This window comes from Emys orbicularis, chromosome 3, assembly GCF_028017835.1.
Source record: "Emys orbicularis isolate rEmyOrb1 chromosome 3, rEmyOrb1.hap1, whole genome shotgun sequence".
In the NCBI taxonomy this organism is placed as follows: domain Eukaryota; kingdom Metazoa; phylum Chordata; order Testudines; family Emydidae; genus Emys; species Emys orbicularis.
Genome location: NC_088685.1, coordinates 104,956,958 through 104,981,627, shown reverse-complemented (window position 1 = coordinate 104,981,627; position 24,670 = coordinate 104,956,958). Strand labels below are relative to the sequence as shown.

The following is a 24,670-nucleotide window of genomic DNA, read 5'->3' as shown; positions in this document are numbered from 1 at the left end:
AGTTATTTTTCAGAAATGAACAATTGGTTCAGTGATCAGGGCAAAAGCCTGGCACAGGGGAGTCCTGGATTCATGTCCTTCCTCTGCCACATGTTCTCTGTATGACCCTGGGAAAGTCATTTAGAGATAGATTCACAAAGTGGACCAACACCTAAGTCCTAGGTCTTCTGCCATCTTCTGGAATTCACAGCCTCAAGGTAGGCACCCAGGCTCCCTATACATTGTAGAGTCAAGTGCCTAAGAAGGGGAGGCTCAGAAGCCAGCAAGCTGGGCAGGGAGATGTCTAACCTAGCCAGCAGTGAAATGCAGAGGAAAGGGGTGGAACTGAGGTCCCTGACTCACAAAGGTACCTCAGCACTAACTCCGATTGAGGTGGGCCTTAAGTACCTGAGTGACAGGTTGGAGGTAGGAACCTATGTCCACTTAGGATTTGGCCTCCTCATCCCATTATAGCCAATATCCCAGTGGCTACAGTATTCACCTGCTCTGCTATAGAGCAGGAACTTGAACCCAGGTCTACCTGATTCCAGGTGAATGTGCTGACCACATTATGGGGAATTCTGATGTGTGTATCTCTCACTCTCTTCTGTTGAAGATGGATAAATAATTAGTCACTAGGCAACAAAACACAAGAGACTAATTTTATAGCCCAGTGGTTAGGGTACTCACATGGGTTGCGGGGAAGAGTTGGGTTCAAGTCCCTTCTCCAATAATTAACTATTTATACAAATCTTCAACAGGAGAGACTGAGAGAAAGCCACCCCGAATACTAATAAGCTGGTAGTTTGGGCACTCACCTAGGATTTGGTTGACCTGGGTTCAAAACTTTGATCCAAATCAGGCAGAGTGGGGATTCAAACCTGGGTCTCCCCTCACCACAGGTAAGTATCCAATGACTAGGCTATTGGGTACTTGGGAATTTGTGTGTCCCTGCCAAACCTGCTCAGTCCCAGCTGTTTTGTGGGTGCTAGCAATGCTCTGAGTACACCTACCCAATGGGCCCCAAAGGCGGGGTGGGTGAAAAACCAAATTTGCAAATTCTGCTGAGGATCAGGTGTAGTTGCTCCCAGCAGCTCATTAGGTGGTGGGAGGAGGGGGTGTATGGCAGCAAGACAGCTCTGTACATTCCTACTGGCAAAAATTTAGGCTGGCATATATGGGGACTTGAGCACCAACAGAGTTAAGTGGCAGCTGAGCAGTGGTTTTGTGAACGTCAGTGGCACTTAAATGTTAGACTTAGGTGCCTAAAGAGGTAGTTACATGCATAAGTCCCTTTATTTGTAAAATATGGATAACAGCACTTCTCTAGCTCACAGCGGTGTTGTAAAGATAAATAAGAATTGTGAGGCACTCAAATGCTATGGTGATGGGGAACAGATAAGTACTTCAGATAGATACATAGCTGCTTAATTTCTTAGTATGATAAATTCAATATAAATACTTAAGACAGATGATACATAATTTTATTAGGCACATTTACTTAACAGTAACGAACAAGATTGGCTACCACATTTGCTTCCCCCTTCCTCCCTCATCTTGTTACCGCCGTTGTTCTCCATGACTTTTCAAGTAACTCCCACTAGTTCAGGACACTCTAGAATCCATAAGATATTATACAAACATGCCAATTTGTGTTTGCAAGTATTCCTTTAACTGCCTTTTAACCAACATCTGTAGACATATTTCTCTTTTCATCTGCTTAAAGATACATTTTTAAAATGTTTCTCAGTGATTTTAGACTCAGGTTAGTTTCTCACTTTTATTGAAGGCCAGACATGCTCTCCCTACCCTCACACACCACCTTCATTGATACAACTATAAAAACCATTCTTATTTCACTTAATGCCTTTGGCTACCAGTAATTGATTCTGCCTTTTGACTGCTGGATATTCTTTTCCTCTACCAACCATGACTGTATATTTACTGTTTGTTTCCCTTCCTCTGCCATTTCCACATGAAGACACAATGGCTGTTCCCAACTCCTTCCATTTCTTCCCTACATGCAAGTATAAAGGGTAGGCTGCTGTGCTTTAGCTATGATTTCTTTAGGGTGCTCTATTTTTGTTTCACATTTATGGATTTCATGTACTATGGAAGTTCACAGTATATTTTTTTATGACTCAAGTTAAGGTTGTACACCACCTGCGGCACCAAATATGCACTTTGTGTTAATTTCTGAAGGTTCAGACAGGGGAAAATAGACATATATACATTTATACATATTTATTGTAACTTTTAAAAGTAACATTTTCATTTACTTTAAGTATTCACCCCTCTTGTGTTCCATATGTGCATGTGTTAAGAGGATAAATACTGGCTTTCAAGTCCAAAATTAAAACCAATGAAATTACATGCCAGAGCCAAGCTCTGTTGCTTGTTGGCAGTTCTTGTCAGGATAATACTATTATACAGTACCAATATGACACAGGACTTGGTTAGTCTTCAGAAATAGCATGGTAAATACATTGCTTCGCTTCGGCTCCAAGAAGATGATCTTTCCTTCACGGTCAGTCACCAGGAACAAGCTCATGCAATAGCTCCTTTTTCACATCCAACCAGTATACAAGGGTTGCTCGTCTTTTCTACTGAGGCTTCTTCAGAATGTAAGCTTTTCCCGTCACCTAAAGATGAAAGCTCATCGGCCATTATGCTTAGAAGCATATTCTCTTCAACACGACAGCAAGAAAACTGTTAAAATCTGGCATTTAGTTAAGAGAACTAAGAATATAACAAACCAATTTCTGCCCTCTGATACACGTATGCAACTACCACTGATTTCAGTCTAGCCCTCTGCATATTACTTTATACACACACACTACAAGTAGGAACAAAAGTATCAGCAAAAGACTACACTTACATTGTTTCCAAATTAATTTGCAACTATACAATTTTAATTGCAATAGAAAAAGGGGAAAGGAATATAACAACAGGTATTAAGAGAGATATTTTCCAAATTTTTATTTGTGCACATTCATCAAGTGAAAAAGGTAACTTTTACAGCTTCTTTGGTGCCCAATATTCAGCATACAAAAATGTAAAAGACTATTCACAAATAAAACACAAGCTCAAACTAAAAAAATGTTTGAAACGTAGTGCACATCGTGACAGGTTCACTTATGAATACACAGAAATTACTGCAAAAATAAATAGAACGTCTTTTTAAAAGCAGCAATTTCATATCTTGTAAACTTTTGTTTTTACAATACAGCACTGTTCAAAATAAAATCCAAAGGGACTGGAGTTTACACTGTGGCCATGAACAAGTAAAAGAGTCTGTATTTCCTCAGCTATTGTTGGTCCAGTTTTCCTTTTTTTGCTTTTAGTCCAATGTGCAGCAGTCTTTAAAGGTGCTTGGTTAGGGAACCTAACCATTAAGTGGTGAATTATAAAATTTCTTTCCTGCTTTCAAACACGAATGGGTAAATCTGTTCCACAGCACTGGCAACAGCCTTTACGTTTGGCCCTGAGACATTTAAAAAATGGAGAGAAGAGGGAGAAAAAGTCAGGGCATTAAAAATAGCAAGAATGTAACAGTACCTCAAAAACCATTCAGAATATATTAGCTAACACAACTTTACACTGTCGACACACCTTTTTTCATATTTAAGAAAGTTACTAAGTACTTAGAGGAAGAAAATAATATGCAACCTCTAGAGCCTGTAATGACATTTGAACTGGTTGTTGACTAGATTAGAAATTAATACCTCCATATCTGTCACTTTTATCTCATAAGAAATTATATACTGTCTAGTACACTGGAATAGAAGAATCCCACAAAGAGTGAGTTGGTAATGTCTGCTGACGGCACTAAGTCACTATGTAACAAACTATGAAGGTTGCAAATGATTGAGCAGAATGACAAATAAAATTAATCTTGGATAGGAGCTTAGTGATGTATTGACCAAAATAGTCAACTTTTCAACCACACCGATAGCGTGTGAACTTGTGATTTCCTCTGAAGAAAACTATTTTGGAGGCTCAGTAAAAAGGGTCTGCCTAATTTGCAGCAGTATTTTAAAAAAAGTATAGAAAATGCAGAAAATACAGCTGAATTGTATCAAACGCTAGCATGCCCCCATTTAGAGTATTGCCAATTTTTGGTGACCCGAGATTGTGTCTGTGGACTCTCTCAATGAAGATGATTAAGGGGAAGATTTGGGAACATGCCTGCCCTTTATGTCTTTCAAAAGCCCTTCCTAAAGGTATTTTGGATCATGTAGGTGGAAAAACTAGGATTACTTACCCCAGAAGGGAAACGAGTTAGAAAGGAATTCATTAATTTATTCAAAATTTTGCAACCCATAACCTTCTGGGTCACCCAATGAAAACAGCCAGTATTTTTAGACAAAATAAAGACAATAATATTTCAGACAACTTATATAATTCACTGCCTCTCAAAGTCAGTATCAAATATCATAGCTGGATTTTTAATGGCCTGCATAATTTTAAAACCGTTAACAAAATCTGTATAAATGAAAACTAGGACAAGGGTAATCAAGTCACATGTTTCATGGCATAAAATTACTGCTGGGGTCCCTCTCTGCCTCATGGATAACACTGCCAGTTTGGTTGAGTGAATTTGGGGAGGGTTTTCTGCCTTCCTGTAAAGCACAGCTATTGACCACTGTCAGAGACAGGATACCCGACTTAATGAACTAATGGTTTCACCAGGAAGGAGAAGAGGACTCCAGAAGTTTCTTCCTAATGTAGTGATCTTTAAAGAGATCACAAATCGTTGTATGTCCTATTTATGTGCAAATTTCAGGAAACAGTATTTTAGTGCTTTTTTGAAAATAAGAAAATGGACCAGGAAGAGGATCCTTCTCATATTTTCAAACCTTGTGAGGATTATACGAGGCCTATCAGTCCACATACTCTGCTTTTCACGCAGGCACCACTGAATGCACTGCACCTCCCTTCAATTTCTCTGCTACCACAGAAATATGAAGTTCTAGAGAGCAATGCCCAGTAACATCCAGCAGGCTGTGGAAAGCAGAAAGAGCAAGAGCAGGTAAATGGGTCTTGAAGGATAGTAGTGATTCTCCCAAGGTTGAAGACCTGAAAGGGACCCTCCACAGCAAGACAGAGGATTGTGGAGGTTAGCACAGGGAGAGAAGAGAGACAGAAGTTGAGGAAACCCAACACTCATTTTAGGGGAAGAAAAGCTGGAATTGATGACACTTCCACCAGCTTCCTCATTTCTTTTTCTCTCTTCATCGAACCTGCAACCCTCCCCACCCACATCATTTTTTTAAAAAAAAGTATTTCTCCTGAATTTTAATAGAGATTCTTAGTTATGAAATACAAATAGTTAAATCACAGTTCAATAAGTTGGCTGCATTTCTGGGGAACATTAAAGCTTCTCATTTATCTGAAAAGTAATTTTTCTTCTATGTTTGGCTGTTACTAGTTCAAATTAGCTTGCTGGAACATTTACGTTTTTGGTAGGTTTCCATTTTGGATGTTTGTGGGTTTTAGCTATAATGATTACAGTTAAAAGAAATGTATTCTATAAAATGTTAGATATTTGTAAGGATCCCATATCCCACCCACCCCCAATACAAGTGTCCCTAAGCATTATTTTAGATACCAATATCTTAGCTGTCATTTTCAACCAACAGAAATTTAGTATGGGATAATTCCATATCATGCGTGTCAAAGTTCTATTTTAATTTCCTACAGTTTCTGAAGCTTTTTTATTCATGTTTTTTCCCCCATTTTAGCAAGTATTGTATTTGCTCTCAGCTGATGTTTGTGCATATCTGGGAAACACAGTAAAGTCCTTCTTGAGATATGGGGCAGAGGATGCCAAGTAGGAATAGAGGGGAGCGGGAAAGGTGGCACAAAGCCTCCAAGAAAATAAATATATATATATATTTTAATTTCAGGACCAAAGTGTTCCAATGACTGAGGAAATCCGTTAGATGTCTGGTAACTAGGAAGAGGTTTCCACACAACTATTTAGTTGTTTGTTTCATTTTAAGTTTCCAGCCAAGGTTGTGTGTAATGTTTCCATCCAAAAGGGGCAGGAGGAAGTTTACCCAAGCATTTGATAGACTAGGACCAAAACCTGAAATAGGGCAATCTCTAACACCCCCTAGTTGTTGGTCACAGGATGATGTTGCCATTTTATATTGGCTGGGCCTCTCTAGTCTCAAGGTGTATGCCTGTGATAGGAACTGTTGCTTAAACAGCAGTAGTTTATAGGACTGTACTGAAGAAAAATGAGAAGGAAGGTTAAAGTTTTAGAATTTGTAATTAAACAAGCAAATATCCTCAGTCTCTGGTATATAAGCTCAATTTCCTCATATGCCTCATCTCCTCAGAAACTGACTACATCCACGCGTATAAAACAAACGCATTTGATCTGCTGGGAGTATTACATTCTCCCACAGTTATTCAGGCATTTTCACTGAAAGACAAGTTATCTGGCAGCATTAAGTACAAATGAAATCTCACATGCCTGTCTCTCTGTTGCTTTGAAAGTCTAACTGAACTCCCATGAAAGAAAGTAAGTTAAATATTTATTTTGGCATCATAAAGTACCCGTTACTGTGATACTTCCTGTTGAAAAAATCTGTAAGGTAGCTCTGAGAGGTTTTATTCTGTAGCACACTGCAGGATGAAGCTCCGGTTCATAACTAGAAAACAGAAAAGATTGTCAAAGACACTTCTATATTTGCTAATAAAAAGCTGATACATTGAAGAAAAAGATAAGAATTCTCTTAAGACCTACTGTACCTAGCATGAGGTCTATTATTCTTCGTAAATTCTGGCAATCTGATTTCAAAGGGCATGTTGCACACTGCTAAAACATTGACAACCTTAAAATCTGTGAAAATTACCTTTTGGAGAGAGAAAAAGAACAAGAATAAGAAATGTTATGATATCTGATATGGAAAAGATATCTTCTGACAATAATTTGATTATTTCAACCAATAAAACCCTGTGTTTAACACAGAGCTGATAAGAGTAGGAATCCAAACAAAACTAGGATAAATTTTTAAATACCTAACTTAGTTCTGAACTATCTTTGTAATCCAATAACTTGTCTAGCAAAAAAAAACAAAAACAAACAATTGCCTTCTCATGTAGATTCAATTACATTTAGAATGAACATGCATGGTCTATATCACTGTAGTAAGCACTTGTAACGAAGTTAAAAATTAACTAAACCAAATTATTCATGAAACACCAAAATAAATGACATAGGAAAGCTTGGTTTGTAGTGTTACTAGAACCCACTAAGGTGCTACATAATTAGTTCATATTAACAGTTTATCATTGTTTTATTTAAGTTAAGAATAAAAAAGAAAATGAGAGAAAATTGTTTGTTTGTTTTTCTTTCTCCTGTGGCTAGTACAGAGAAAGCCATTTCCTTTTTCTTTTTGAAACAAAAAGCTAAACTGCTAGTTTCCAATAGCCTTTTATCCACAGCCACAAAATGCTACAATATGGTGGTAAAATGCCTGTGGCGAATTACCAGCAAAGCCAATGCAATAGTGGGAGATTTTCCTGAAACTGTTAACACAGACATGGCCAATGAAGAACCATTTTTGCTCAAACTTAAAAAAAAAAAAAAAAATTTGCAGCCTGAGAATGGGTCGACCAAATTTCAGTTTGAACAATTAAATTACAAGCAGATGAAAATGACCCCTTAGAATGGAAATGCTTGTGCAATATTAATTAGACATCAACATGTGCTCTGCCTATAACGTTCACTCTTACAATAAAGTTAAGCCACATTAATCTGTTTCTGCACATAAATGAACCTGTTTATTTCCTATAAAGCCATTACTAAAGTTTTACATGGGTATATATTTCATTTGACTTAATTCAACATTCTGCTCCATCATTTTCACTTTTACATGATATCCAATACTTAATACCCCATAACTCAGTTTTTCAGTTTGATTTAATGCACTCAGGATAGTAAGAGTTGCTGTGGGCTGATTGCCCACCTCTAAAATTTGGTGGCCATTTTATATGCTAAACAAACTTGGAAGTAGGTCAGTCTTACTTTTGAATCATCACTCTGATGTCTAGCTACTTGTCTGATAGTAAATTTATGGTTTATTTAATTAAATTAGAGCAATTGGTTGCATGATAGCTCTAAAATGTCATTACATGCCCTTCTGCTCAAGGAACAAACACCAAACTGAATGGTTCTATCAGCCACGCCTAAGACACTTACAGTAGCAGACTTTGCAACTGACTGGTAGATGTAACTGACCCAAGCTCAGGCAAGAAAGAGTTCCACTTTGTAAGTTCTAATTTAGGAGTAAATTCTGGTCCCAGCGCACAGTCTGATTAGACTATAGCAACTTGCTTTAGTTTAATTTTTTTAAAAATCAAACTTGTAGCAGTTAGGAGTTGTTCACCATAATGGCTCTCCTAAAACTAGATCCACTGGGAAAATGTGTCTGTTCATATGACAACCATATTTATGCCAATCAGCATATTTTACAAATGGATGGGGCAAATTTCCACTTTTCTTCAATGCAATCCTTTTAGAGATTTTGAGAATAAGGAGGACATCATATATATGCAGGTGGTTAATTTACCCAATCTCCTGAGACAAATTACTGCTCATGAGCTGATAAGGAAGCACGATGCTGAACTACCAAGTGGGAGCCCCAAATACACTAAAATAAATACAATCTCAAGATAACCTGTGTTGCTACACAATGAGAATTTGAGTGAGAAAATGTTGGTTATGAAATTGTTATAGCACCTCTTCTGCTGACCATCAGTTTTAAAAGGTCCAAACATGCTAGTCCCTATCAACAGAAATACATACATATACTATTGTTCACCCCTAAAAGAGAAGGTTATTATCAAAAGGATCATTACCTGAAAACCTAGTTTCTGCAAAGTACGAGCTAATCGTCTGGCACCAAATTTAGCTTCTTCTTCACTATAATTTAAGGGAGAGAAATAATAAGTGACTAGTTTTACTAATAGCTACTGCACTAAAACTAAAATTTTAAGATGTATTCATACACACGTTCACATACTTACATATGTAATCACACCAAAAACTATATTAAAAGAACATTAAAATGCAAAGTCAAGTGAAGAAGTGCCAGCATTAAGGTAGTCTGTACATATGAAATCAGCCCCCTTGAGCATATGCATTGACAGCGTTTTCCAAACAGCAGGTCCCGATCCACCAGTGAGTCTTGGAAAGCATCTAGGTGGGTCACTTGTGGCCCAGAGGTGCTCTCCCCACCCGCACTTTCACTTCCCCTGGAAGGCAGCAGTGTAGGGAGAGGGATTTGGGCAGCAGCAGCATGGAGGAAGCAGCTGAAGCCAGAATTGGACAGTCAGCAGCCTGGTAGTGATCGCGGCCCAGCTGCACAGAGAGAGGGGCCAGCTGAGGCTGCAGGATGGGGCAAGGTGGGGAAAGCAAGAGCAAGGGGACTAAGGGGGAGTAGGACGTTGGTGGGCTGAGAAAGGGAGGGAGGGGGAGGAGAGGGGGCAATGGTGGGTCCCCCAAAAAGACAAAATGCATTTGATGGGTTGCCTTAGTAAAAAGTTTGCGAACCACTGTATTATGTTACAGTCTTCAATTACACAATCGATACTATGTTTTCCACAGGTCCCTTGCTTCATTCAGTTCACAGAATGGACCTGCTCTGGGGATAAATCGGCGTTGTGTATTGAAGGAGACTGTTGTCTGTAGAACCCTGCTTCATTTCAGTCCCCTTGCCCAGCCAGTCCCAGTCCCCCCTGTCCCAAGTCCCAGATTCCGCCCCTCCCTTCCACCAGCCTGCAATTTCAGTCTCCCTCCCGTCTCAATCTAGTCCATTGCCCCCTTGCATTGGAGTCAGGCAGCAACCTGCTCCACGCTGCCTGGTCCCAAGCAGGAGGTCATGGAAAACACAAGAGAGACATGCTCCCAGTTCAGGTGCCAGGATCTAGACCTAGCACAGCCCACAGCAATTTCAGGGAAAGTCCTGCTCAGTTCTGGGCTGGAGTATGCCAAGTGCAGACCAATTCTTCAGGGAATGTACCTGCTAAAATTGAAGAAGCCTCTATTGAGAATGTGCAAATGGAGATTCTTTTCCCCCAGGGTTTAGAAGTTGGCCAAATTTGGATGGATTTTCACAGGGACAGCAAAGAATACTTCCCTGACACAAAGTACCACACTTCCCCACACTCCAATTTCAAGTCATTGCTCCAAAGCATGGAGATGCTAGAGCAGGAGTCGGAAACCTTTCAGAAGTGGTGTGCCGAGTCTTCATTTATTCACTCTAATTTAAGGTTTTGTGTGCCAGTAAGACATTTAAAGTTTTTAGAAGGTCTCTTTCTATAAGTCTATAATATATAACTAAACTATTGTTGTATGTAAAGTAAATAAACATTTTAAAAACCTTAAGAAACTTCATTTAAAATTAAATTAAAATGCAGAGCCCCCCGGACTGGTGGCCAGGACCCGGGCAGTGTGAGTGCCACTGAAAATCAGCTTGCGTGCCACCTTCGGCACGTGTGCCATAGGTTGCCTACCCCTGTGCTACAGTATTTCAAAGAAAAGGTTGCCAGACTTCTTTTTTAAATGTAGGTAAAACAATGTATTTTTCCCTAGTGTCATTCTCAGAAATAATGGTTGAACTGTTTTAGTTAAAATTTTCAAAAAAATTCAGCCTGAAGCAGACATTCAGCACAAAAAAATTCTGCCCAAAGGGTTAAAATTTGGCAAAATTATAAGCAACTGAAAACAGGCTCTTATAATGGGAACTGTCATGCAACCTTCATAATAGATGGTTGTACCAGACCTGCCAATAATATATGCAATAGATTTCATGACAATAAGTGGTATTTTCCAATGTCATATACAAGAGTTTCATCCAGGAACAATTTTTTCCTTCTCCTACAAAAGAAGAAGTTTACCTTGTGGCTCCTGTGCAAATAACTTTTCCTGAGGACCAAATTGTGGCCGTAATCCTAGGTTTCCTAAGCTTCATTAATACTTTCTGAAAGAATTAGAAGAAAAATAGGTTTTAGTGTATGTGTGATTTCATACTGAAAAAGAAGTATTATACTAATAAAATACTTCCTTTATTCTATTTTAGCCTTGAGGACTGTTCCTTCCTTGCCTTCAGAAGTTAAATCAATATCAACTCCTGAGAAGAGCAAAATAAACCTGAAGTATCTTAGCCAATGAGCAAGTATTAAAGTAACAGGTTAGCTGGTGGCTCAAGTGAACAGAAATTATTTAAATAAGCTTTTTTAAGTCTGGTAGCATTGTGCTAAAATCATCTCCTGTCACTATGACCACATCACTGCTCTGACTCTTTCCACTGATTGTCTCCTTCTGCACAAATTCAAACTTCTTGATCTCATCTGCAGAGTTTTACACAACTTCACTTTGTCTACATTTCAGATCTCATTTTCTTTTGCTTCCCCAAGCATCCTTCCTCTGCTAATTCCCTCTTGATTTCTCACTGTGTTTGTCTCCTCCTCTAACCTGCAAAGCTGCCCATTTTTTCACACCATATACCTGGAAGAGCCTCCCTACATCAGTATACCTAGCAACCTCACTATTTTGCTTCAAAATCCCAACTCAAAACTCGTTTTTTGACTAGCATTCAACACTGATCACCACTTGAGCACTTCCCTGCTATCACTCATGCTTGACCATGCTAGAATTAACAAACACAAGATTGTATAATATCTTTCTAACAAGCTGTTCCCCTTACCTATACATGGGAGCCAACTGTACACATCAGATTAAGTTTCTCAAGGCAGTGATCTGTGTCTTACTTTATTCCTGCACAGATATGTGCACATCTACAATAGGGAGCGACATAAATAAATAAGATTCAAGCCACGTTTTTGGCATGTCAGAATGAGTATTTTTCTGGTCAACCCAACTAGCCCTGCATGGACAAGAAGATGGACTAGATCAGTGTTTTTCCAACAACCAGTCCGTGGATTTGTGCCGGTCCCTGAAATTTCCCGGACACAATTTAGGAAGGCAGCAAGCTGGTCCCTTGGATCAAAAAGTTTGAGAAACACTGGATTAGATGACCAAACAAGACTTTCTCCCTGTTTATTTTAATATTAGATGAGTGTGCACCGGAAACAAACTGCACAGATTTAATTTCACAACATTTCTTATGGCTTTAAAGTACTGCAATATTTATCTCCTCAAATTTAGTATCAAAGAACAGATACAAGCCTGGCAAACTTGAACAAGAAAGAAACTGGAAGAAGTCAAAGAGATGAGAATCCAGCCATTCTAAACACAGTTCTGCTACACTGACTATGGAATTCACACTACCAACTGTATCCACCATATGGATATTGACAGAGCTCAAATTGATAAACATGTATAAAAGTTAGTCTAGTTTGGCATTTGAGATATGTTAAATTTCTTACCCCAACATCACGCTTGTAGATCACATTTGCTCCCTCTAATGCAATCTTCCTCAAGTTTAAATGACATCTTGTTCTAAAAACACACACTACATTTGTGATTAAAATGTCCAATGCAACATCACTGTCTGCATCCATTGGGGTGGTTGAAAACTCAGATTCCCCACCAGCACACCATGAAGATCACATTCTGAAAAAGAAAACAATACAATTAAAAATACTGTGTCACACAGTTGTCTAAAAACATCCCTTTCATGTACCTTAGTTCCTTAATTGAGACAGTCTTAGAATCTGGAACTGAAGAATAAATGTTATGCCATTCTGACTCATTTATAGTCTCTGTTAACCACAAAGTTTTGCATCCTGGATATCAGAAAACAGGAAATCTATTGCTTATTAAAACTCACATTTCAATACAGTGAAACCAACTTATCAGAAATAGTCATGAAAGAACTAATTATATATAAAAACTGGAAAAAAAATAAAGGAATAAGATATCTTAATTATACTTTGCTGTTCTTTCAACAAAAATATTTTTAAAAGCTGAATATGAAGATGATTTAGGATTTCGATGAAACAAAGGAAAAGCTTTATAGCACCTATAAGTGATAACCTTTCCTCAATTCCTTCCTCAAATCAGTGCAGGATAGATTTAGACATAAGGAAAAATTTGTTTCTCTTGACTGTTTCGATTAATGATGATTACATGGATGAAATTTAATTCCAAATATAAGGATCAAATATTTGCCAAAGTTTATGCTTTGGAACTATAAGCCTTCTCACTGCCTTTGAAACAGTAAGATATGCACAAAACACGCATACATTAAAATAAACAGACTTTCAAAGTATTTTTTATCCTTAAATTAGCTTTCCTGTGTATAGTCAATGCTATGAATGAACTGGGAGGAGAGGCACTTGATTAGGGATGAGGGATGGGGCAGGCTGTGGGGGCATCGGGGGGGGGGGGTTGCTGGCTCTGGGGTGGGGCTGGGGTGCTTGGGGTTCAAGAGGGGGCTCTGGGCTGGGATCGAGGGGTTTGAAGGGCGGGAGGGAGATCAGGGCTGTGGCAGGGGATTGGGGCACCCGGGGGGGTGCTCAGGGGTGCAGGCTCCAGGCAGCACTTACTGCAAGCAGCTCCCGGAAGCATGCCCCCCCTCCAGCTCCGAGGTGTGGCCAGGTGGCTCTGCGCACTGCCCCGTCCGCAGGCGCCACCCTTGCAGCTCCATTGGCTGGGAACCGGGCGGACGGGGCGCAGAGCCGCCTGGCCATGCCTCCGCGTACTACGTAGGAGCCGGAGAAGCTGGCTGCTTCCTGGGAGCCGCGCGGAGCGGGGCAAGCCCCCGATCCTGCTTCCCGGCTGGATCGGGACAAACCCCCAACCCCGCTCCCCAGCAGGAGCTGAGGGCCGGATTAAATGGTCGGATGGGCCGAATGTGGCCCACAGGTCGTAGTTTACCCACCCCTGGACTACAATATAAAAAGAAACTTTCATCATTTGATGGTTAAAAGTAGTTCCTGTTTTATGCCAGAAACTACTTCAGAATCTTCTCTCCTACAAATAACACATACTAGCATATTAGAGAGATAAGGTGAGTGAGGTAACATCTTTTATTGGACCAACTTGTGTCATATTTAAGGATTGTTCAGTTTCTCATTTGTGAAAATCAGTCCAACACAACTAAAATAAATTAACTCTGAAACATCCCAGAGTTCAAGTGCTCTACTAGTAATACACTGAACTTTCATTTCCCACTGCAGACTTGTTTTTTTTTAAACTAATTATTTCAACACAATTTTGCCACTAACAATTAAAATTCAAATAGAACTATGCAATGACAGCTTCAATGTTTTTTGTCATTTTTACCAGCATACACCCATCCTCCCTAAAATTGGATAGGAAAGCCAGCTCCTTTGGTTTTGTGGGGGTGTTTTTAGTTTTGTTTTTTGAAGCAGAGAGGAGATATATATCTAAGGGTATATCTACACAGTAGTTGGGACCATGCCTTCCAGTCTCAATAGACAGATAAAAGCTAGGTCCGCTTGAGCTAGTGTGCTAACAATTGCGGTGTTGCCATTGTGGCATGGGCAAATCACCTTAGCCCAGGCATGCATAACCCTCCAGGTCCAAGGTCAGGTGACTAGCCAGTGACACAACGACGTTTCCACTGCTATTTTTAGCATGCGATCCACTGAACTCAGACCCAGGAGATCAGGAGTGTCTGAGCTCGGGTGATTAGCCACTGCCACAAAGTGTGCACTGCTATTCAGTATGCTAGCTTGAGTGGAGCTAGCACATATCTGTCTATCTGGGCTGGGAAGCATGCTCCAAGCTGCAGTGTAGACATACACTAAGGGTCTCACTGAGGCGCTGCAATTTATTTTTGTAACTTTTTACCAGTATAGAAAAGTAAAAATTTTAATGCTGCTTGTTAGGAAAATCCTTGAAACATTACCGGCTGGCAAAATGGGCAAGAATTTGGCAAGGAAAGATTCAAAAGCTAAAGCAGACCACAACTCAAGAGATGGAGGCCACAGTTAAGGTTAAGATTTTGTCAAGGTTATTTTTAGCAAAAGTCACATACAGGTCGCAGGCAATAAACAAAAATTCATGGAAGCCTGAGCCTCCCAGCGCAGAGGTGACAGCCTGAGCCCCACCGCGCAGGACTGATAGCCTAAGTCCTGAAGTCGTGGAGGTAACGAAAAAATCACGGAATCCGTGACCTCCTCAACAGACTTGTAAGCCTTAGCCACAGTACATCAAATCACTGTTGATCCATTAGCTGAAAATCCCGTAACACCTCATACTGAATGAACACAACAAACAGCAAAGAATATAATGAAAGAAAAGCAGTCAGCCTTAAGATAAATTCTCTACGCTGATTCGTTTTATCAAAAAAGCAGGAGGCCACAAGACAAGAAACTGCCACATGTAAAAGGAGACCATCACATATACTCCCTTACTAAATGAAATACAGAGGCAAGATCAAAATATTTATTAGAAATAAGCAAGAGGGAAACCAAGATTGTTAGTATCAACTTTTCCACCTAAGCACTTTTAATGTTATTTTGCCATGCATTCTTGGCCTCCTACCACATGGCACCCTGCCACAACTTCTGACCAATAGTCTTCTCAGACACACCTTGCTTGGAGGACTACAGCTGGATAACAAAAGAGAAGCAGAAGCAAAAGAGAACCATCATATAGTAGTGACACACTGAAATGCAGATGTGTTTTACATATGGAACTGGCTGCTGTGTGATCATTGGTCTATTTCACTGTGCAGCTGGCTCCATATCCAAAACATCATGTCATAGCTCTTGGCTTGTCAGAGGAAAAAGGAGGCAGGGGGGAGAGAGTAAAAGAATCAAAGGAAAGGCAAAAGAATAGTGAGAAATAGGAAGAAAGCACAGAGGAAACAAAAAGAAGATGATACAGGGTGTGGAGGAGAAAGAAAAATGGTAACTAATATTTTTCTACTGAGAACTATACATATCCCTAAGCTTACTAATGCTCTACCAGGTCTGTTTTTGCTGGCCTATTACAGTATAATGCTTACTTAACTGCACCACAGCAGCTGTTAAATAATATAACTGCTTTCCTGAGAGATGCCTCCAACTCTTTATCACAAAACACCCATCTTTTAGAAGTAAATGCCAGCTATATGATAGAAGTGGTTAAGAACAGTGGGTACAGGGTGGAGAGATTACAAAAACAAACAATCCACAAGTTCAGTGTGGGAGCTGAAAATTACCAGTAAGAACACTAATATACTGGGGGTCCCAGCCAATCAGAGTGATTTCATCCACAAGAATATCATAAAGAACAATTTAAATGTGCAGATTTTGGCAAGCTGAAATTTTAAATTGTAACAGTAATGCGCCTATTTTCATCAGTGATATTCTGAAAGTTAAGATGATGCAAAGCACATAACTGGAAATTTCAAAATGAATTTTAACCATCACTTTATAATTGTAGTCTACAGATTGTGACAGTTATTTGGTAAAAAGTGACATTTGTTATACAAGCAATATCTGAGCCCAATGTAAAAGACTGAAAACCACTTTCCACTCCAGTGGTTGAAAAAACAAACAAACTTGAACATTTAATATTTCAATGCTGCGTGTTTACACAGTAAACTACTTCAGATGTTTAATACTGATTTAAGTTCCCTCATTAACAGCAGCATGTTGAACAATCTATTTAATACAAAACATTATTACTTTAGTATTCTTTCAGAATATTAACCCACAAGAGTCAGGAATTTCATAGCTGGAGTTCTTGTTCACCCTTTGTTACATATGCATAATGATAAGGTCTTTCATTACATGATCTAATGACATTGAATAAAATAAGTGAGTTCCCTTTTGTGGTGTAAAAGGCTGGGGGGTGGGAGGTAGCTGTCACTGTCTCAGGAACAGTCCAAGAAGTTGGATAAAGGAGGAAATCTAAAATAAAATCTTCAGACATTCATTTTAGTACAGTATAACATTATACTGAGAACAATGAAAAGATTCTGGAGAAATGAAGTCTGGTGGGCCACCGTCCTTCAAGATAGAAACACAGATTCAGCTGCATGGTTATTCCTTTTTAAGAAAAGGGCAAATCAACAATCTTACCAAGAGGAAAGATGCAAAAATATATTCAGAGTTTATATATAACTGTTCTTTAAATTATACATAACATATTTGAGAGGCAGCATGGTCCAGTGAACATGGTCCAGACAGGGGGCAGCACACGACAGGGTAAAATCCTGACTGCAGTGAAGTCAATGATTCACCTCTAGTATCTATCCCTAACTCTGCCACTGACTTGCTATATGACCTTGGGCAAATCACTTAATCACTGTACCTCAGCTTTTCTATCTTTAAAATGAGAATAAAAGTGCTTATATACCTTTGGTAAAGCACTTTTTGAGATCATTCAACAAATAGCTTTATAGGGCTCGCTATTATTACTTCAGATGTAGCAACTATATTTGTAAAGGAATGGGAACAAAGTTTCCAGTTCTAATTGTGCATTTATTAATTATAATTATTATTATGGGCCAAATTTCTAAACCTGCCCTATTAGACTCCACTAGATTTTGTTGATTAGCTCTGTTCAAGAACTTTCCTACCTAAAAATATTAAAAAGATACTGTCAACTTAAAGAGTATTGCAACATTGTGCCAGTGCTTGAGAAGCACTAGTTAGTGTGCTTTTTATTGTCCTAGCTTAGAAAAATGCCAAAGGTGAACAGCCTATTTGGGGGAAAGCAAATTCAGTATTATGTTTTTCACTTTTAATAACCTAAAATATTAGTAGCACATGCACAGAAACATTTTAAATAATACTTAACCTGACATGTTATTTTAACTGATAAAGCTACTACCTTAAGATAGCTAGAAACAATTAATTAATAAAAGTTCAAACCAGTCTGTAATACATGGACACCTGTCATAGATTTACTGATGACAAGCCTTAAGGTCTTTCAGCATCTTGATGCTATAAAGTACTGCGAGGGAATTAGCTGATGTGAGGGAATAACTACTCATGGTTTATGGTGTTTCCAGAGCCTTTTAATGGGGGAAATGACACACTCTTACTTTTATGGAGATACTAGTCTTGCTCTGCAAGCCACTTTGGCCTCAGTCCCACAATTGGATCTGTGTGGAAAGACCACTGTGTAGTTGCAGAGTTCACTCATGCAGCTCTGAATGCAGAACTAGGGCCTTCATAGGCTGTTAGCTAATAATGGTACTGTCAGTCTATTGTACCAACATCCACATGATGAAATGATTAAAACTACAACATTTATTTTGTATGATAGAAATAAAGCTGTAATAGAATGCTTTATGTTTGCTTTCTTTTGTAAACAAAGACGTCAGTTCTAATTGGACATTATTTTACTTAAATACTGAGGTGTTCCTTAAAACATAATTGATGGTCTGAATTCAGCAGAAAACATTCCTGGCCTGAGTGAGCCTTAAGGGATGCAGATGTTGACTTCACAATAGTCTGTTTTATTTAAGGGAAAGGTTAGCTTGCCACAAAAAAAAAAAAAAAAAAAAAAACCCACAAAAACTCCCTAAACCTCTAGTTCTGTGGCAGGAAGTTGGGAAGCTACTCTGGGCAGAGAGCTTCCCAACCAACTAGTAAGCTATGCAGCTCTCAAATCTTAGAAAACATCAATGCCTCACCAACGCTGCGTAGCTCATAAGTAGGGCCCTACCAAATTCATGGCCATGAAAAATGCATCAGACCATGAAATCTGGTCTCCCCCGTGAAATCTGGTCTTTTGTGTGCTTTTACCCTATACCAGTGGTTCCCAAACTTGTTCCGCCACTTGAGCAGGGAAAGCCCCTGGCGGGCCGGGCCAGTTTATTTACCTGCCGCGTCCGCAGGTTCAGCCGATCGCGGCTCCCAGTGGCTGTGGTTCGCTGCTCCAGGCCAATGGGAGCTGCTGGAAGCGGCGGCCAGTACGTTCCTCGGCCCGCGCTGCTTCCAGCAGCTCCCATTGGCCTGGAGCAGTGAACCGCGGCCACTGGGAGCCACAATCGGCTGAACCTGCAGATGCGGCAGGTAAATAAACCGGCCCAGCCCGCCAGGGGCTTTCCCTGCACAAGCGGTGTAACAAATTTGGGAACCACTGCCCTATACTATACAGATTTCACAGACTTTCAAAAGTAAGGGTGGCAATACCATACCATGCCATCATTACTTCTGTGCTGCTGCTGGCAGCGGCGCTGCCTTCAGAGCTGGGCAGCTGAAGATCGGCAGCAGCCGGCCAGGAGCCCAGCTCAGAAGGCAGCGCCACCGCCTGCAGCAGCACAGAAGTAAGGGTAGCAGTGCCGCAAACCCCCTACAATAACCTTGTGACCCCCCTCTCCCCACACTCATTTTTGGGTCAGGACCCCTACAATTACAACACTGTGAAATTTCAGATTTAAATAGCTGAAATCATGAAATTTACGATTTTTAAAATCCTATGTCCATTAAATTGACCAAAATGGACTGTGAATTTGGTAGGACCCTACTCATAGGAGTTCCAGTAGCACTTGTGTAATGCCTCTATAGTCTCAGTGGGGAGATGGTTTGAGAGTCCAACTTCTTGCACACTAAAAACAAACTTTAGAAGAAGAGGATGAACCTTTCCCGTCACCTGATTGGTGGTCTGCTAGGTCTGGTGTATGTAATATGTATATTACAATCTCTTTCACACACACACACACACACAGTTATCATGCAGTGGTTCCTCTTAGTTTCCTAATTAGATGACTGTCAGTCAGCCAGGGAAGAAAGAACCCATCCTTACATAAGGATACCAGATGATAGTTATTTTGTCTCTCAGTATCATAACCATCACATGACATGGCTGTCAAGCTGATCAGAGGAAATTTTTTTCCTCTGATCAAAGATGGCCATCGTAATGCCTAAAGTAATATTTTGTTTGCACTGTATCTCATTTCCCTCCCTTGTGTTTGGTGTGTTGTGTTTATTTTAATTTTTGGTTTTTATAGATTGTAAGCTTTTAGGGCGGAGTCTGTGTGTTTGTACAGCACCTACCACACAGGGGCATTGGTTCCTACTGAGGCCTTTAAGTGCTGCTGCATATAACTATTATTGCTTGTATCCACTGCCAAGAAAGTATTTCCTCTTTTGAGCTGGTGATTCTCTACAGGTTCACAGTTTCGGAAACTCACTGCATCCAAGACCCCTTGCTCCTAGGTTAATTTTTCCTTTTACAGAGCACTTACTTAGCAGCACAAAATTGTTAACATGCTCCACTCATATTTTTCTTAGGGACATTGTCAGGAACTTTAGGTCCCCAATCTAGGTTTTGCGAGGAAAAGAGGCTTTATAAAGCCTAATATTTATAGAAATATTTTCATTAAATATATAAAAAATAGCTTTAAAAGCTTTTTATAAAAGGTGTGTTAAACATTCCTTTGCAGTAGTTGCTGCAATGTCTAGGTTGGATCATGCTGCTGTATCAGAACCAAAAAATAAAACTGACTAGATTCTTGTTTTGGGACAAACTGAATGAAGTACAAAACATAAATGAACATAAATAGAGAAAAGTAAGTAATCATTTTTAGCAATGATTTGTTTTTTAAACTTAGCCAAAATCTTTTCATGGAAACATATGAATGTTAGATTTTTGCTTAACTTTTGTTAAACTACAAAGCATAGATTTCAGGCCTAAATCATTTGACAGTTTCCATTTCACAACGCTGATCACCTGGGATAGATTCTAGATCTAGTTTAACATGCCACCACCAGGGTTTAATCTAACCAACAAATGTTATTTTAAAAACTTACAAAAATCATCGTTTGGGAGGAGTGGGGGGAAAAGGGTTGGTTAAGTATTTGCCATTTTGAGGAGCCCCTACTGGTTGCCAGGAAACAGTGTTTCCCATGGTGGATGCTCTTGTCTCGTTCTCCTCCGCCTTACTTTCCCCTTCCCCTGGAAAGGGGGGGCAGGGAGAGGATGGGGCGGCTGCCCCAGGGCTTGAACTACGTTCTGTGCACACACCGTTATTTTTGCAGCACACCAGCTGTTGGGACAGGGGGAGGGGAGGCCCAGACATTGCTCGGATCTCTGCCCCACACCGCCCAGAAACGAACCACTAGGCGAGAGCGGACGTGGGAGCGCCACGGGGCTGAGGAGCCCGAGCCCTGCGCCCCCGGCCCCGCTCCGCAGGGGGCAGCACCCAGAGGCGCCTTTATTGGGGTGGGGGGCGACAGAGAGGCCGCGAGGGGCTCAGCGCTCGCTCTTGGGGGATCGGGCTCAGACCGCGGGCCCAGACTGGCGCCCCCCGTCCCCCCCGCGGCACCTGCCTGCCAGGCCCCCTGCCGCCGCCCCCGCGCCCCGGCTCCGCAGCGCCCGCCCCCAGCGCCAGACCCTCCCCGGCCAGCGCCGCGGGTGGGCGGCGGCGGCTGCAGTTACCGCGTGGGCCGGCGGTTGAGTGTCCCCGGCTCCGCCGCGCGCGGCCCGGTTGCTACGCGCCCCGTCGCTCTCGCTCTTTGTTGTTCCGGGTCCCAGGCCCTGTCCCCGCGACAATAAACATCGCAAAACGCGGCAGCCATAGAGACGGCTCCGGCTAGAACGGCCGCTGCCGGAAGTGCCACGAGGGCCGCGCTGGGCGCGCGCTTCCGGGTTTTCTCTCCTTCCTTCCTCCCCCCCTCGCGCTAGGCAGCCCAGAGCAATGTGCGCGTGGGGACATTTGCGGAACGAGGAGAGGAGCCGAGCGTCCTGTCCAGGGCAGAGCGGGCTCGAGCCTTTTTTTACCCTCTTTTGCAGTCGGAGCTGCGCCTGGGTTGTTAGTGGCGGCCCGTGCGAGTGCCCAGGCTCCGTTCACTGCTCAGCAGCCCGCGAGCTCAATGCTTGGGCAGTGCAGCGCAAGTCACTTGGGCTACAGCTGTTTGCTCCCCCCGACCGGGTTATGATCGGGCGGGCAGTATCTGTCCCAGCCTGGCACCCTGCTGCCTTTGGTTGTTCCAGGTATTTTGCAAAGTGGTTTTGTCCAACGGGTTTGCCGCTGCCCTTTTAACTTCAGTGTCATTTCCAAATTTGTAAAAGCAGCAGAGAGTCCTGTGGTACCTTATAGAGTGACTAACAGACGTATTGGAGCATGAGCTTTCGTGGGTGAATACCCACTTCGTCGGATGCATGCATGGTATTCACCCACGAAAGCTCATGCTCCAATATGTCTGTTAGTCTATAAGGTGCCACAGGACTCTTTGCTGTTTTTACAGATCCAGACTAACACGGCTACCCCTTTGATAGTATTTCCAAATTTGTATGCTGTGTGGTTGGAGCTGTGTTGTTGGTCCCAAGATATTAGAGAGACAAGGTGGATGAGGGAATGTCTTTTATTAGACCAGCTTCTGTTGATGAGAGAGACAAGCTTTTGAGCCACTAAGAGCCCTTCTTAAGGTCAAGCTCAAAAGCTGGTCTCTCAGCAGCAGAAGTTGGTCCAATAAAAGATATTACCTCACCCACCCTGTCTCTCTAACTTCCAGATCAGGTTTAAATTTACACCACAGTTAACATGAGAGAGAGAGGAGCCTGGATTTGATTTGATTTTGTTTGTTTTTAAATTTGTCTGGTCAAGAAAAGCATCTGGAAAGTGGAACTTCTAAGAGGTCTACATGTGACTGCAGCTAGCAGGAAATGTTATTGCTTACAGCCTGACAGGCTTCACTATTGTGAAAGAAATGGTCTGTGGCTATGCACATAAAGAGTGTGATTGCACTATATTCAATATTCAGTCTCCCAAAACATAGTTTCAGTCAGATATATTGCTCTTTAAAATGTAACTTAAGAACATGTAATAGCAGAAAAACTAGATTAATAGGCGTATTCCAATAATGTCTGTTGGCAGGTGGGGTACTTGTGATTATGGTGTAGTGGTTAAAAAACTTGGCAGTCAAGACTCCTGGATTTTGTTCCCAGTTCTGAAATGGACTTGAAATGTGACCCTGGAGAAAGTCACTTAACCTCTCTGTACCTTAAATTACCTCCTCGTAATATGGATATGATACTACTTCATTGTGGAGTCGAGAATGTTAATTTTGTAAAGCATTTTGAGAACCTTGTCTGAAAGGTACTACACAGTGCAATGTATTGCTCTTATTTAAGGTTTTCTTAAACTTTAGTTTTATAAATTAGTACGTTTTATGTAAGAAATTACAGTGGAATAGTACTGATTGTGTATAGGACAAGTGAAACTGAATTACAATTATTTTAAAAACCGTCTCTCAGCATTGGGACAACTGGTTCTACATCCACATTAATTTTCACCCCAAAAATAGGAATTGATCAGGAGCAATTTTCTCAGATTTCCCCACTTCAAATATTTTATCTAGCCTCTGGGAGAATATTAAGAATAGCACTGCTTCCTATAGCAATTTTTACTTTTTGCAGCATTGGGAACATTACATCTTCTGCCCTGTCTTTGCTTAATGCTTATGTGCAACAGGACTGCCACCTTGTGGCTCATGAAATGGACAGAAACTTATATAAAGTGTGGGTGATATCTGTTATTGGACGAACTGCCATTGATGAGAGACTCAGAGTACCTTTCCCACATCTGAAGAAGAGCTCTGTATAGCTCGAAAGCATGTCTCTCTCACCAACAGAAGTTGGTCCAATAAAAATAGTACCTCACCGACCTTGTCTCTTTAATATCCTGGAACAACATGGCTACAACAACAGTGCAAGAAATGTACATGGAAGATACACAGTAAATTGAGGAAACTCTTTAAAAGGAGGGATTCTTATAAGTTTAGAGCAGCCGCTCATATCCTGTAGTTGAGTGACACCCCAGAGAATTGCTAGCAGTTTTCTGGGGTGTGTCATGTGACTTTCCATTCCTTGTCTGTGGTCTGCTCAGTCACCCTCAGATGTTACAAAAAATCTCTTAGCCATTGCACAGATTCCTATGGTGCCTTCTGTAGAACTTGGCAGTTCCTCTGGGGTGCTAGATATACTATCACAAAGGATGCTGAGGTTTTTCTTTGGAGGACTGTGGTCGATTTATGAGTAACTAGGCTGTCATGTTATGAAAAAAAGATAAATAAATTGCGGTTTAGCTAAACTTTTGGCTTTAATGCCCAGCTTTTTAGCATGTTATTAAATGCCTGGTGTTTCAAACAGTGTCTCTCTAAATGTACTTATTTTCCACAAACCTACTGTTACTTTTTCAGGTCCTCACTTCTTCTAGTGTTATTTCCATAGAGATGCTTAGTCATGACCCTGATGTTATAAATATATTTTTGTATTCGAAAGAAATTAATCCCACATTATTTTGAGCTTCCAATTATCTGTTTATCATTTGTTCCTCATTCATACTGGGCTATATTTTCAAGACAGGGCTTCTAATTGTCCACATAAGTATGCACAGGCAGGTGCATATACAGCTATTGTATTTGCATGTGCAAACAGACAATTGTGCATACAAATTCAATGATTGATAAGTTTGCATGCAAATTTGGCAGTTGTGTAAGCAAATGTTTTCACACAATTAGAAACTAAGTAAAAAGTTTAGATGTTTAATCAGATACCTTGAATTCTTCCCTATACTCTCCCAGAGTCATCTTCCCCTGTTTCCTCTCTACAAGACCTTGGATTACTTGCAGTCCCCTAAAGCATTCTAAATTGGACTGTGGCTGCTTCTTCCTCCAACACACAACTAATTCTTTCCTGCCTCCCTGTAATTCTCTACGGGTTGGATGCTCCCTCTCACCTTCCTTTGAAGATCAATTGCATGGGCCAGCTATTGCTATCTTTTTGATCCCGTGGATA

General features: G+C 40.8%; 1 protein-coding gene across 1 annotated transcript; it reads right to left on the bottom strand.

The window, feature by feature from the left end:
- Positions 1–2,943: 2,943 nt before the first annotated feature.
- Positions 2,944–21,456, bottom strand: TBPL1 (TATA-box binding protein like 1). The gene is made up of 7 exons (XM_065400992.1): positions 21,311–21,456; positions 12,385–12,571; positions 10,894–10,976; positions 8,854–8,917; positions 6,742–6,845; positions 6,547–6,641; positions 2,944–3,463 (listed from the first exon to the last, which is right to left on the bottom strand). Exons 2-7 carry the CDS (start codon positions 12,517–12,519, stop codon positions 3,384–3,386), a joined length of 561 nt encoding a protein of 186 aa, XP_065257064.1. The 5' UTR covers positions 12,520–12,571; positions 21,311–21,456; the 3' UTR covers positions 2,944–3,383.
- Positions 21,457–24,670: the final 3,214 nt, after the last annotated feature.

What these genes read in the sequence shown, in the direction of transcription:
- TBPL1 (XM_065400992.1), bottom strand. Translation starts at nt 12,519, where the DNA reads ATGGATGCAGACAGTGATGTTGCATTGGACATTTTAATCACAAATGTA. An exon ending in ATTTGCACAGGAGCCACAAG is followed by an intron (nt 8,918 to 10,893) that starts GTAAACTTCTTC and finishes CTTAAATTATAG; the next exon opens with TGAAGAAGAAGCTAAATTTG. An exon ending in AATAATAGACCTCATGCTAG is followed by an intron (nt 6,642 to 6,741) that starts GTACAGTAGGTC and finishes TCTGTTTTCTAG; the next exon opens with TTATGAACCGGAGCTTCATC.